The following is a 14,145-nucleotide window of genomic DNA, read 5'->3' on the forward strand; positions in this document are numbered from 1 at the left end:
TAAGGCCATTGTTGTAGTTTCGCAAGGCTGAGCCGGGGAGGTAGGTTAAATGTGTTTCTAGGGAAGAGGTGTAGTACAAGCAAGCAACAATGTAACGTAGACGTAGGCGCAACTCAAATAGTATATCACTCAAAAGACTCAATTCCGCTACCTCTCCGCCTTACTCAACAAGTGTATTCTAGTCTTCCACAAATCATCTTCAGCGATGTTGCTTCCCCGGTCGCCGAAAAATCTCTCGTCCAGGAATCTCCAATACACAGTATCGAAAGCCCAGCTCTTTCTTGCGCCATAGTTAAGCCAGAACCGGCTGGTTTCCCAGCTTTCTCGCATGTAAGTGGACAACGCAACCGGTAGAGGACCGGGTTCCTCCATGCTTTCCTCGGCTCGTTCCATAGCGGATAGCCAGGTCTTTAGGCGTGGCTCGTATCTCTCTCTCCAGTTATCAATGCCGGAAGACCATGTCTCTGCCAAGTTGAGGAGCAGCCACCAGGGCGGGTCGAGAATAAACTGTGTAGGCGCGGCATATGCGAACTCCCAGTCGATGATAGCGGCTATATTGTCCGAGCCATCTATAAGTATATTGCCTGCCCGAAGTTCGTCACCCCAAAGTCGAAAAGAGTTGGACCCCGCTGGGGCCGGGGAAAGGTTGGAAGGCATTATCTTCTTGGACGACTGGGCAGACCAGTCATCCTCCGCAAACCCAAAAGTGGACACTCGACCTTGCTTAGCTAACCTATAAAAGATTTGGCGCGCTACGTACTTATTTCGGCAGTCGTCCTCTGATACCACTGAATCATTGTGTTGGAAGATGAGTTGTGCTATATTCATCTCTGCTAATGCGATATACCATTCGTCTGCAGTCCTGTAAGTCTTACCCTCCTGGGGAAGGACTGCGCGGGGAATATTAGCAAGACGGACCATATCAGTCATATTATGGGTAATAGGTCGCCCAGCCACGTTGTAGGAGCCATCCACCTCAACTAAAGACCCAATCCGAGGAAAACTTAGTCGAGATAGCTGTAGGTAGCAGCGTGCTGTCTGGCCCCAGAGACTTTCAAGCGTATTCTCCGCAATACTAGGATTTAAAACATGAGTAACGCTAAGGTCGTCGTTAGGCGTCTTCAGTCTAGCTGACATGCTCCCGTGATTTTCGATGTATTGCATGATGACAAATGGCCCTAAGGTGGAATCCCGACCAGAAAAGAATACTTGAGGAGTAGGAACCTCGGTATTGTTCGAAATATAGGCTGCCGTGGCAGCCTCATGATCTGTTTTTTCATCCGGGAACTGGACCAAGCTGGGACAAGGGAGTCGGACTATTATGTCGGGAGTAACTCCCTCAAGGTGTAATCTGTATAGAATATTGAAGCCGCCGATGATCAAGGGTGATACTAAAGTTGCCGGTTTCCTAAACTTTTGCTTTGCGAGACGTTCTACCTGGCGGCAAATCGTTTTAAGTCGCATCTGCTTCTGTGACTTATCCGAGTCTTCATCGTTCTTATCCCATACAAGATTGTCAAGCTCTTCTTGACCGCTGTACATTGAGATTGTGGGTCGGTTGAAAATAACGTCTCCGTTGTAGGCTTGCGGTGGGCGGAGAGGACGGAGAGGTAGATGGGATGGGTAACTTAAATACTCACGTATGGCAGGATTGTGGGTGGCAGAGCTAACAGGTTGGAGGTGACACGGCGGATTGTGTGAGCATGGGATGAACGTGAAAGTCTGTAGCTTGGAGGTTGGCTGTACAACCCCGATTTTACCTGTTACAGAAACGGGATTAACCTTCTATCTACCGTAGCACGTACTGAGGCTGACGAGTAGGGAGTTGGCGTAGTCATCTATAATTCTGACTTCAGTATTGCAGCTCGTTGATCGCATGCTCCGCCACATCATTATTTGATTGGTCTCGGAGGCGCTGGGGTGGGGCAGTTGACTTTATCGAATCGCTGTTGGCGGTATCAGATGGGAGTGTATACTTGTAATTATCAGAAAGCCCAATACGGAGTGGAAAGCCTATATATAGAGAGGCAATTCTAGAATAACTGACGTGCTATAAGCCTAGTAAAGTGTTTTAGAGTGCATAAATCGAATGGATTTGCATTTAGAGGCTCTTCTTATTCCTGTAAAAAATATAGATAGGCTGTTAGAATAGCTCCTTGGTTCAAAACTGTATATGCTTTAATCAAGAACTTACTCGTGACACATATGTATCTATGTCTAGTATAACCCCCCCCCCCGGTTTATAGCAAGACCTTCTTTAAAACAAGACGGTGATCAATACCAGCCTGGTCATCATCGAGCCCGGCCACTCGAGCCGTCTCTATCACCTCCTCCGATGTTCTTTCCCTACCCAGTCTTTCCCCCATAGCTGTAAGAAGGGTGCTGAGGATGATTGAAATAGATGGCACTTGAGCTTGGGAGATCATCTCTCTGTCGTAGTATAAAACTAGAATAAAGGTATAGGCCGTAGATCGGCATTGCACGAACGTATACTACAACGCTAGAGATAAAGGGGCACCCGAAGAAGGAGAACACTCCCCAGGACCATGACAATTCAAGAGAGCGGAAAGTTGCAACGGCGAGCTAATTTGCGAAGTACCTCGCAAGGCGGTTTTCCTCCGATTGCATTAAAAGTCAAGCACTAAGGAGACGAGTTTTTGACCCATTCTGACGTCGGGGTCCCATTCCGGTCCCCTCGATCCTTCGCGTCATTAGTTGACACTGTTGACAGCGGCACCACCCGTAGAGCCCACCTCCCTACAACCCAACACGTAATCCCCCAAATCCACACACAAACCCCCAGCCCCACTGTAACAAACAGTATAGGCAGTAACACCAACAGCGCAACGCCCACCCAGAAGAGGCTGAACAGCAGCGCGACGATGAAAGATAGTATGATTGTGCCGAGGGCGAAGGACAGGAAGAGCGCCAGGGGGAGGAAGGAGAGGATGATGTGCGGGATTATGAAGGACTGTGATTCCGCAGATGTTAGTTTCGGTACGGTAGGTATTTAAGGGGGATGGGATACACAGCGAACGGGCGGACATACTGTTAGGAGAGGTTGTTCTTTCGCGAATGTGAAAACTGCGTCGTAGGCGTTTTGACGCGTGGAGGGGCTTATGACGGCATTGACGAGGGCGATGGGGTATGCGAGGAGTGCTGAAGTGCGGCTTTGAACGGCCATTTTTGGCGGTGGTACGTGGTATGGAGAATAAGATTAGACTGAAGGTGATTGATTAGATTGGCGATTTTGTTTGATTTAAAGAGGGATGTTGGATGGAGGAGGTAATGATGTGGTGAGATGCGTTGGTCGTCGAGAGGATCGCATGAGGGATCTAAGCGCGTTGATTGGCTGGGATGGGAAATGTTAGGTGATCGGCGCTGTGGGATGATATTGGTTTTTGTGTTACATAGGTGAGAATGGGGCTGGGGTGGGTTTCGTTTTATGGGCTTATTTAATGGTTATTCTGAATGTAAGCTTAGAAATGGTTTTGAGGTTGAGGTGTAGAGAATAAGTATTCAAGGCAAAGCAACGGCAATTCATCGATAAAAACATCTCGAGCTCAGGTTAATCTATACACTGACCCACATTTTGAGGGAAGCAGTAGAGAGCGAAGAGGCCGATCAGCTTTATCCAACCACGTCTGCACAAGAACCACATCCTAGATCTAGGTAAGTATTTACTATCTGAAGAGCTCCATATTGCAATTGAGAACTTAAGTCTCCATTCTACGCATCCAATGCTAGTAGCTAGCTAATCAATCTAACCCAATATCCGCTTGCGCCCAACTATGCATAATTTCAATTGCACGATAAAATGCATTTAATCCAACCAATCATACATACATACAATAACTGGCGTATCGACTTTGTTCGTTGCCCGTATTTTCCTTCCTACAAGGGCCACAACACCACCAATTCCAATTTCCAATTTCCAATCCAATCCCATGATATCTTTGCCGCCGCCTTTCCTTCTTGGGTATCATTCAAAATCTTGTGCACACACACCGTCATGACGCATGAAATCTAATTTCGTTTTCCCTCATCCCCACGACTCCGCCCTATGTTGCCAAATTTACAGATATCTTCCACTTCTCTCACTCTCTCTCTATTTGTGTTGCCGGATATTCAGAGCTGATGATTTCAATCAGCTTCCCCGCTCAAACACCATGGGTGCTCTAGCACCTGGTCGATCGTTACTCGGGATTCGACGTTGCGGTCCAACATCGCACGGATCAGATCGATACTCTCCTCGCTCATCACGTATGGGATTCGAAGGTCGCGGTCCATAATTTCATCAATGCTGTAAAAGGGGTTCTCCTTGTAGATAATAGTGTATAGGAGTATGCCTAAAGCCCAGACATCTTGCTCTGGACCATGGTAAGGCTTGCCGGCTAGGACCTCGGGTGCCGCATAATCTATAAAGTAATTAGCAATGAAATACGGGTAGGGTAGGAAGAGAACGTACCAATTGTACCCACAAAGACATCAAACGGGCTATTCTTGATGTATGCAGCGCTTCCGAAGTCGATAAGCTTAATGTTCCCTTCGCCATCCAAGACCACATTCTCATCCTTGATGTCACGGTGGACAACGAGAGCTTTTGTGTGGAGGTGATGAATGGCTCTTACGACTTGAACAAAGATGCTGCGACATTCATCTTCCTCCATATTGACGCGGAGTTCAATATAATCGAAGAGATCCATTCCCGGGAGACCATGTGGGACCATCTCAATATAATAATTGACGTCGTCTTCAAAGAAGTCAACCATTTCGACAATATTCGGGTGTTTGAGTCCGTCTCGTCGGAGGTAATCAAGTACGTGAATCTCCAGAGGGACAGTGCCCAATCTTCGATCCCGAGTCCAAGTATCAACTAGAATCCGCCGTTTTGTGACGTACTTGAGTACCACCTTGCGGTTACCATTCTTCTTGTACCTTGCAAGTTTCACTTGCCCGTAGGCACCCTGGCCCATCTCTTCAAGAATAACAAAGTCATCTATCACCTTTTTATGAGGCGGCACAACCTCTGTTACCTTCTCCTTAACTTGTTCCTGTGTAGCAACAGGCCGATCGCGACCAATAAACTTGCTAGCCGTCTTTTTTGCAACTTCCCTCAGCTGAGAAGTCAATAAGGAAGCATGGGAGACCTCCCTTTTATGAGGCTCGCTATCTGAGTCCATATCAACCGGACTAGCAATTTCTGTTTGACCGGGTGAAGGCTGGTGAGGAGTTTGGATGCCCGAGGCTATCGGTGCACCTGCACCTGCACCAGGACCCTGACTAGGGCTATGAAGCTGCCGAGAAAAGGTAACCCACAACGCGTAAACAAGCTCTGCCGGTGCCGCTTCCTGGGGCTCAACGGGACTGCCTTCGTCGTCACTCCTCTCTTCGATAACGTTCTCGTCAAAGTGGGGAACATGAGGATCTGACTTGACCACTCTGAGCTGTACATCAATCTTGATCTCCGAGCCATCCCTGTGTTTGGCTGGGAGTCCATTAGGCTGGAGGAAGAACGAAGCGGCATCTGGTTTACCATCCCGCAATGCTAAATATGCCCTAGCATATCGAAAGCTATGCTCAGGAATAACAATACCGTCAGCCAAATGTACACCATCTTCCTCTGTGAGGATCTTCAAAATGCGATCGAAATCCGGGATGAGATCAGTGATAGGTCGTCCATCAGGCTTCTCCTGTCCGAAAAGGGCTGCCGAGAACGCTGAGTTGGAACTTGTGATTGTTAAGGTTTCTGCCGAGAGAACAATAATCCCAGCAATGTGAGGAAAGCTAGATACCCTTAGATCGGTACTGCCTTGGACTCGGTCGATTAAGCATGGGATATTTGCTTGGCCCGCGTTGCGGGCCGTAAAGAATTTCCGTTTTACTACTTCAGCATAATCAATCTCGCCGGTCCTCGAGTCGATCCCTTGTCGAGGTAATCTTGGTATCAGCTTCCCAATATCTATGCTAGGACGAACAATGTTCTCTCCCCAAATTGGCGTAGTAGAACCATCAATCTTTGTAACTTTGGCATCATCACTTAGACCTAGAACAACCACATCTTCATGGATCTCTTCCAGCACCCAGATTAAGCCACCCCTTTTCTCCTTAACCCACAGGCTTGCCGAACCCGTGGCTCCATTTCGCTTCTGAATTGGGACGACATCGCCACAAAGCAAGACGCCCCTGGATTTGTTGCCAAGATGGTTTAACCCGCCCTTAACGGCCTTTGCCCTTGCTACAAGACTCGATCCAGCGCCGTCATCAGTTTGTGCCCTGCGAGCAGGCTTTTGAGTTTGGCGGGAGTTTGGCCTGTTAAGGAGATTCGCAGTAACTCCCGACCTACCGAAGAGAAAGGAAATTGCAGGGTTCGAGCTACTTGGTAGTTGTTCCTGACTGGAGTCTGGCGTTCGAAGACTCTGTTTCCCCGAGCTGAACCCAGAAGCTGTACCAGGCGCCTGCAACCTTTCTTCCAGCCAGGCTCTCCTCTCCTCCCGAACAACTTCCAGAATCCCCATCTTGCGGACCTCTGCTTTTGTAACACCGAAGACGAGGCAGGCAAGATCGTTCGCAGCTAGAATTGTGTACGGTGCTGTGCTCTCAGTTGTGAAGATCGCTTGAGCAGCTGGAGTCCATCGACTAGAATGTCCATGTACCGCGTGTCCAGAAGGATGGAGGCCTGCTGATTTTCCGGTTGGCCAAGGGCCAGCGGATTGAGGGACTGTAGGAGAGAGGAGCTGATCGTTGAATTCCCCAGCTACGGGTGTCTGTGACAAAGCCTCCATCAGTTTGTTCCTTAATGACACAGGAGCAACGTCTGAATAAGTTCTTAGAAGACTCTGCCGCCGCGAGGCAGGTGGAGAGGTCATTGCGGTCGTACGGCTCTCATTTGTAGGAGTTCTAGAGGACCCTTCAGAACCAGGTTGTTGAGCAGCACTGCCTTCGTTCTGGGATTCACTTGTTTGCGGCTCATCGATATGCGTTTCAATAAGCAGAGTGGGTTTGCTGACGCCCGGTGATAAAGAACGGGGACTTCCCAGCAACTCGGGGCTCGTGGAGCGTGGACCAAAGTCGGCATCAAACACATTTTCAGCATGTTCAAGTGTGGCAGGTCCAGTAAAAGGCCCAGCGAGATATGGTTCCCCAGAGCCTGCAATATTATTTCCACCCACCAACTTCGCCCTCGCCAGGAGGTCGAGCATACTTTGCATTTCAGCATCCCCCGTCACCCGCGCTTGCGCGCTGACTATGCCCATATTTGTATGTGCCCATCCTAGCTTCTGAGTCATAAACTCTACCGATCTCTTCAAGATATTCTGGCGATTGTGGGTGAACTCCTCGGCCTGGTGGGCAAACGAGAACGAATGTAAGGACTCGGAAGGAAATCGGGTCAAATCTTCTGTGAAATTTAAAGTGGGAGAGGAAGCCCCAGAAGGGATAGCCATGGAGGCGGTTCGGGAATTAGGGTAGGTCGAGGTTCCGGATGGTGGTCCGACAGAAGGATTTCGGGACGAAGCTTCAGATGGCGGGATGGTAGGGACTCGAGATGGAGGCTGTCGAATTCGACTTAAACCTGAAGCACCCAAGCCGTGCTCATGGTCCGTCATGATCGGTGACCTTAAAAAAAACGTATTGCCGTCAGCCTTCCGTGATTCCCAGCCTTATGCGATTACATCCGTAGGCACCAGAAACAAACGGACGTGTGCTCTCTCAAGCAATTAACGCACCTTGACATCGGGTCATATCCTGCTCCCACCATTCCTGCGTCGAAGGAGAACCGTATTCGAGATCTATCCGTGGATTTGGGGGCATTCCCAACAAGGTTGCTGGTGCTGCGGTTTTTGGGTATGAGTAATTCGCTGGGTGGTCCGCCCTTCCGTCCTCGAACATGATCACCGTGTATGTCGTCGCCTGTGAAGGGTTCCATCAGTCAGTCATTATTCCATCCCATATGACTCAGCCCAATCCCCCAAAAAGAAGAAGTCTCATCATCTGCGAAGCAAGGCATCGCCGTCGTTCCTCGCTTCCGTGACGCGCGGTGTTTTTCAATCCGCAGACCCACACAATATGCACTGGAATAAATTTCGCAAGGCTCAAATGAAAAACTCTGCTCGCTCACCATGATGGGTTGGGCCATCTGGCTCCAGCATACTTGGGCACAGGTTGAATTTTTAACAGAGCTTTGCAGTTTGGTGGCGGGAGGAGTTGGTTCTTGTCCTTTGGAGGAAGTTCGGAGATAAGATCCGGGTTTCAGAGGCGGGCGGCGTGAAAGAACTCTCGAGGATCCTACAATGCAACGGCAAGACAAGCTCTCTAGCGGTGACTTTCTCTTCTCTTCTTTTCGGAAACCCTAGATTCTTTTTCCAGAGCAATGCAAACCCTTGTGGGCTGGACGACGGTAAATGGGGTTGTGGGAACCGCGCAGTTCGAGTAGCGGGGCAGATATGTTGGTTGGAGTTTGGGTTTTTGGGCGCGGGATGGCTCGTCTGGTCAAAGGCTTAATGCTCCGGGCATGCTTCGTAAAGCTATGAAGCAGATGCCAGCTGCTGACGTTATTGGCGAGGCAGGACTGATACAAGTACTATGCTGTGACTTTAAGCCGAGCCTGGAGAAGAGGAGCAATGCAATATATATGGAATTCCCGGGGCGCAGAGTGGCATGTAAAGTCGAGTAACGACAGATACCTAGAAAATAATAGTTGCGCTCAGCGCGGGAGTTCCGCCTGGAAGCTGGAGGGGTGGGATTAATTACGTCTGTGGATACGAGTACGTGGTACAACACTCGTAGCACAAGTAGTGCGTAGGGACGAAGTACCAGTACCAGTCAGCGTCTCTGTACGCTGGGGGCTATATGTCGAGCGTTGGACGCTGTGCTCTGTACTCTGTACACTGTACAAGCGTACACTAACTGTGCTCTGCACGCTATTTGTATTGTACTCTCGACCCGCGAGCAAGCGAAGTGGTACTTATGAGATTATTAGTAAAAGTCCCAACCGGGTAACCAATGCAACATACGAAGATTCGAGCTGGCTTCATGAATCATCGCAGGCGTCAGGTGTCTCCCGCTGGCCTCTTCACGCTTTTCGTCAGAAGAGAAACCACTTATTACCAGTCAAAGCTGTTAACCACCATCCGTCACCACCCCACTACGAAGTACGAAGCACGAAGTATTAGATAGCTTTCATAGCCGGGTACCGGGTACTTCACAGGCGCCTTCTACTGTCCTGGAGAATATCATCTCAAATACCTCTCTTCTGGATTCCGGAGCTCCCCCACGGCGAGAGCCAGAACACTACCGTAATTGCTGCCTTCAATGCACAATACTTATTACTGAACAATGCCCTGTCACAAAGAAATATCCAATTGACAGCTGCATGGAGAGTCCCTTTACCCGATATGCAGAACCTCAATCATCAACAATTCATTTTCGTCTCGGCAGTCAGGATCAAAGCACCAGGAAGGTTAAGGCGCATGTGAACCATCATATTATCACATCATCAACATGGTTTGAAGATGGAAGATGGAGTAGAGGCTTTAGTGAACAAGCCGCTGTCTGCATGTCAAGTGACCATGCCGCTTCCACATGCAAAGGTCGTGCTCCTGGGAGCTCTGGAGTTCTGGAGTCCTGTGATACTTCCATACTTCGTCCTTCTCTATCGATAACTCGGAGGAGTTCCGCTAGCCACACATCGCTGCTCCTTTTACCGTGTATCTCTCTCAGGGCTTGGTAAATAATAATGTGCACGGGTTTGATACTGAGCAGTTCTGGTTCGAAGTCAGTGGGATTTTGTTCGAAGCTTGTTCACAACTGCCAAGGACGCCAATGCCTTTTTGTCTTGGAGCAGGACGGCCCTTCTACGTTTCATCAGCTCCATCACAAGTCAGGATGTTCCACGACTGACGTCAAGCTACATATCTTCTTCATTTCCGGGCGGTGATCTCTCTCTACTCCCTCGACTCTCAACCATGTGACTTCTCTTGAAGACAAATCTTTGAGATGTCTGATTATTCTAGTCCAAGTCGCAGGAACAGCAATCCCATCCCACCTCTAGAGGGCACTTTACACGAGGATACTTGTCTTGGAATCGTTCCAATTGGGCCATGCTCCGCAACATCGCGAATTACCAATGGATGGCTGTTTTACCAATGCCCTATTCAAGTACTCAAAGGCGCCACGCCGGCGAAAGCCTACGGACCGATATTCCAGGATGCGTGGGGGACTGGGATCAATGATCAGCGACTGGTCAAGTCCAACTAGGGCGCTACACATGACCGATTTCTACCACCAATTTGATTCTTGTTTGTTGATGCACCTAGGGTCCTCTCGGTGCGACGCGATGGTCGGTTGAAATGACCCAGACACCCCTTTCTCAGAGGATAGAGGGTCGAGAGTAGCAGAGGCAGCGAGCATGTGGCATGTGGATATGGTGGATGTCAGTATCGCGGGGGTCCCACAAGTCACCACTATTTCATGGAAGAGGGACTTGAGGGTGGCTTTTCTGAACCAATAATCCAGGTGACTAGCTGGGCGACAAGCACGAGAACTGTGCCTTTTCTTTACCTTTTTCTGCCTCCGCCCTTTGCTGGGCCAGAGACGGCTCGGAAGGCCCCACGGATGGATTCCCCTATTGCCGGCAGAGGACTTCGTATGGACCCCAAAGGTACTTCGTAGCTTCGAAAAAATTTGACTTGAAGGGAGTGGTCCGAGTGGGAGATGGTGTCTCCTCTTGACAAAGACACAGTTTAAGGAATAACCATGATCCGAGTAGCCTCTGCTTCAGCCTCAGATCCAGCTTCACCTACATCATTTTTGTCTCGAATTGGCTATATCTCCTACCAGACCATACGATACCATACTTTCCTCTTCTACTAAGTACAGAGTGTCGGGTGATTGCTGTGCGAACTGCGCCGCCCCAACTCGCTTGAAGTTGGTTCGTTCTCCAGGTTTTCAGCACAAGCCTTTCTCGTTTCTCTCTCCGCTCCGCGCTCTCTGGGGTTGGGTTGTGGGCGAGAAGAACAATCGATAAGCAGATAAAGAATCCACGCGATAACCTTCATTCACCCCACATCAACCACATCCCCTTTCCCTTTCCGCTGTCATCTTCGCGCCCTTGATGGGTTTGCTGAACAGGTACATTCACGACACATTCACGACCGTGACGATACCAGCAACATTGGGCGCGGTGTTGACCGAAGCGCTGACGAAAAGACGCGCCAACGCCAACGCCATCCTGTCTCCTCTCTCCTCGTACCAGCACCAGCACCATCAGCATCAGCCCCCACCTGCCCAACAGCCAAACCTAAACCCAAACCCAAAATCAGACTTAGGCCCACACCTAGACCTAGCCTGGCTCCAAGACTTGGACAAGCGCGCCGCTGCACCCCCTATTTTCAACTTTTCCATTTGGTTCCGTAGGTTTGGTTTCGCAAGAGAGGTTGGCTTTCCAGCAAAACGAGACAGTTCTTAATTGATTGTGTCTGTTACTCGCACCAGTAACCGCGGGCCGGAGCATTTCCGGATTTCGGACAGCCCGTCGTTCGGCTTGGAACTGACAACCACAAACCGCAACCCCGCCCCAGGGCCATCTACTGCGCCAGGAACCACGTCACCGTTCTCCAACCAAACCAAGTAACAAGTTCGAGGAGAGGTGCGAAACCAAGCCCTTCGCAAAGCTTGTGTATACTTCTTCGCATCTCGTGCGATTGATGGCGGCCGCTACGCCCCCGTACAATGTCTCCTTCGAACCTGCGAGGCTGGCGGAGACGTCCATGCCAATACCAATTGAGCACTCCGAGGTTATGGTCGACGAACAGCCTACGAAGTTAAAAGGAAGAACCAGGCTATTGCAGGGTCTCCAACGAATATCCTCATCCCCATCTCTCGTTCAGCTGGGCAGAAAACGAGCGACGAGCAATCCATATGGCGGCAGAAGCTCCTTGTCGTGTGTGAGTTTGGCTTCAGGAAGCTCTCCACGAAACTACGACAGCCCATACTCCCCTCAGCCGCTTGGGGAAGAACAATCCTCCGCCCCTACACCGTACCAAAGCACATATGGACTCGATACGCCTTTCATCGATGGCTCATATGTTGAGCCCGCAATTAGGCGGAGGGAGCAAGGCTATTTCACCCCTGGCACATCTGTTCCAACAAGCCCTCTACCACCGGATGTGCGACCCCACTCTAGGGGAGCACTACTCCCATTTCCACCATATTCGTCGGTTGCAGAGATCCCCAAAGGCGTGTCTTTGGCTACGGCTCCCCCGAAAAGAGCACGACGAGTAAAGGTCGATTTCTGGAAAGAAATGCCCCATGAAATTAAGGTTGCTATTTTTGCATATCTGACGCCAAAACAGCTCGTGCGGATCTCCGTCGTGAGCAAGGACTTCCATAAGATGTGTTTTGATGGGCAACTTTGGACTTGTTTCGATGCCTCGGAATTCTATAAGGATATTCCTGCCGAATCTCTGGCCAAGATTATTGTTGCGGCTGGGTTCTTCGTGAAGGATCTCAATCTTCGAGGTTGCGTTCAAGTTGAACACTACAAACGGGCAGAGGTCATCGTGAAGGCGTGCAGGAATCTCATAAATGCAACTCTCGAGGGATGCCGGAATTTCAAGCGACATGCCCTTCACAATCTCCTCGAATCCAATGGGAGGCTGGCCAATCTAAACCTCACTGGTCTTACAGCTGTCACTAACGGAACTTGCAAGATCATCGCCCAATCTTGTCCGTCACTAGAAGTCTTCAATGTTTCGTGGTGTACTCGCATGGATGCTCGCGGCATTAGGACCGTCATTCAGGGATGCCGCTTGCTCAAAGATCTTCGAGCGGGAGAAGTCAAGGGATTCGATAACCTAGACCTGGCTCAAGATATTTTCGAGACCAACAGGCTAGAGAAATTGGTTCTCAGTGGCTGCACTGATGTCAATGACAAGGCACTCCAAACTATGGTCGCTGGTCGGGACCCAGAAATTGATATCCTCACTGATCGTCCTGTGGTGCCCGTCCGCAACCTTCGACATCTTGACCTCAGTCGGTGTAGCCATCTTACCAGCGCCGGTGTGAAGGCATTGGCTCATTTAGTTCCTGAGCTACGAGGACTTCAACTAAGCGGCTGCTCCCTCCTCACTGACGATGCTCTATCAGATATTCTTGCTACCGCTCCTCATCTCACCCATCTCGATCTCGAGGAGATCCCGGAGCTTACCAACACACTCCTCTCCCAAGACTTGGCCAAATGCCCTTGCGCACCCAAGCTCAAACATCTCTCTGTCAGCTACTGCGAGAATATTGGCGACGTAGGTATGATACCTGTAGTCCGGGCCTGTACCGCCCTTCAGAGTATCGATATGGACAATACCAAAGTCAGCGACCTTGTGCTAGCAGAAGCAGCCGCTATGGTTCGCGCTCGCTCCTCACGGACAACATCCCCCGAGTCTCTCCCACGCGTCGGCCTCCGCATGGTAGTGTTCGACTGCGCGAACGTGACATGGACAGGCACACGAGAAGTCCTATCCTGCAATTCCGAAGTCAAGAAACCAAGTGGTACCCAAAACGGGGCGGTGACATACCCCACTGAAATCATATCCTTAAAATGCTTCTACGGATGGCAAATGACTGTCGATGAGCATACAAAGCGGGTTCTCCGAGGCGATTTCTCAGCCGCGGGAAGACTGGAGCGCAAATGGACAGAGTACCAGATGGCCAATGAAGAAGCCGGTGCCGGCGGCGCAGGTGCCCGGAGAAGGCGCCGGAGGGCTAGAGAAGCCCAGATGCTCCATGCGGATGAGGAGGAGGGCGGGGTGGGCATGGGAGGTATTGGACGGAGAAGGAGGGCGCGAAGCAATGGATGCAGTGTTATGTAACGCGCATAGCTAGCTGGCACGGTAGTTATCGTTGTACTTCTATGACTCTCCTCCCCGGGGCCTGGGAAATCGGTGTTTTGGGCTTGGTGTGTGCAATTGGTTTATTTATAAGGGGCATGGAGTAGGTAATGGCTACTTTCGTTGTAGCATGTCATTCATTAGGATTCATGCATGGGCTATCACTGATTGACTCGAAGGTAGATAGGGAGGCTCTTGTATACCGACAGTTTTTGGAAATTATTTGAGCTATAGGGAGTGATATTCCTAGGCGAGTAATGTT

The 14,145-nt window shown here is 50.0% G+C and overlaps 4 protein-coding genes across 4 annotated transcripts; 1 reads left to right on the plus strand and 3 right to left on the minus strand.

Annotated features, from left to right (window-relative positions):
• Window positions 1–147: 147 nt before the first annotated feature.
• On the minus strand, window positions 148–1,542 carry BP5553_00575 (Phosphotransferase; the record flags this gene model as incomplete). The annotated part of the gene is made up of 1 exon (XM_032009198.1): window positions 148–1,542. The coding sequence occupies one exon, from the start codon at window positions 1,540–1,542 to the stop codon at window positions 148–150; it is 1,395 nt and encodes a 464-aa protein (XP_031873252.1).
• Window positions 1,543–2,711: 1,169 nt separating this feature from the next.
• BP5553_00576 (uncharacterized protein) lies at window positions 2,712–3,184 on the minus strand (the record flags this gene model as incomplete). The annotated part of the gene is made up of 3 exons (XM_032009199.1): window positions 2,712–2,808; window positions 2,841–2,971; window positions 3,050–3,184. 3 exons carry the CDS (start codon window positions 3,182–3,184, stop codon window positions 2,712–2,714), a joined length of 363 nt encoding a protein of 120 aa, XP_031873253.1.
• Window positions 3,185–4,143: 959 nt separating this feature from the next.
• On the minus strand, window positions 4,144–8,150 carry BP5553_00577 (Protein kinase-like (PK-like); the record flags this gene model as incomplete). The annotated part of the gene is made up of 4 exons (XM_032009200.1): window positions 4,144–4,418; window positions 4,469–7,617; window positions 7,728–7,911; window positions 8,120–8,150. The coding sequence occupies 4 exons, from the start codon at window positions 8,148–8,150 to the stop codon at window positions 4,144–4,146; spliced, it is 3,639 nt and encodes a 1,212-aa protein (XP_031873254.1).
• Window positions 8,151–11,113: 2,963 nt separating this feature from the next.
• BP5553_00578 (uncharacterized protein) lies at window positions 11,114–13,865 on the plus strand (the record flags this gene model as incomplete). Its single annotated transcript, XM_032009201.1, has 2 exons — window positions 11,114–11,434; window positions 11,580–13,865. 2 exons carry the CDS (start codon window positions 11,114–11,116, stop codon window positions 13,863–13,865), a joined length of 2,607 nt encoding a protein of 868 aa, XP_031873255.1.
• Window positions 13,866–14,145: the final 280 nt, after the last annotated feature.

Source organism: Venustampulla echinocandica (genome assembly GCF_003357145.1).
Source record: "Venustampulla echinocandica strain BP 5553 chromosome Unknown scaffold_0, whole genome shotgun sequence".
NCBI lineage: Eukaryota > Fungi > Ascomycota > Leotiomycetes > Helotiales > Pleuroascaceae > Venustampulla > Venustampulla echinocandica.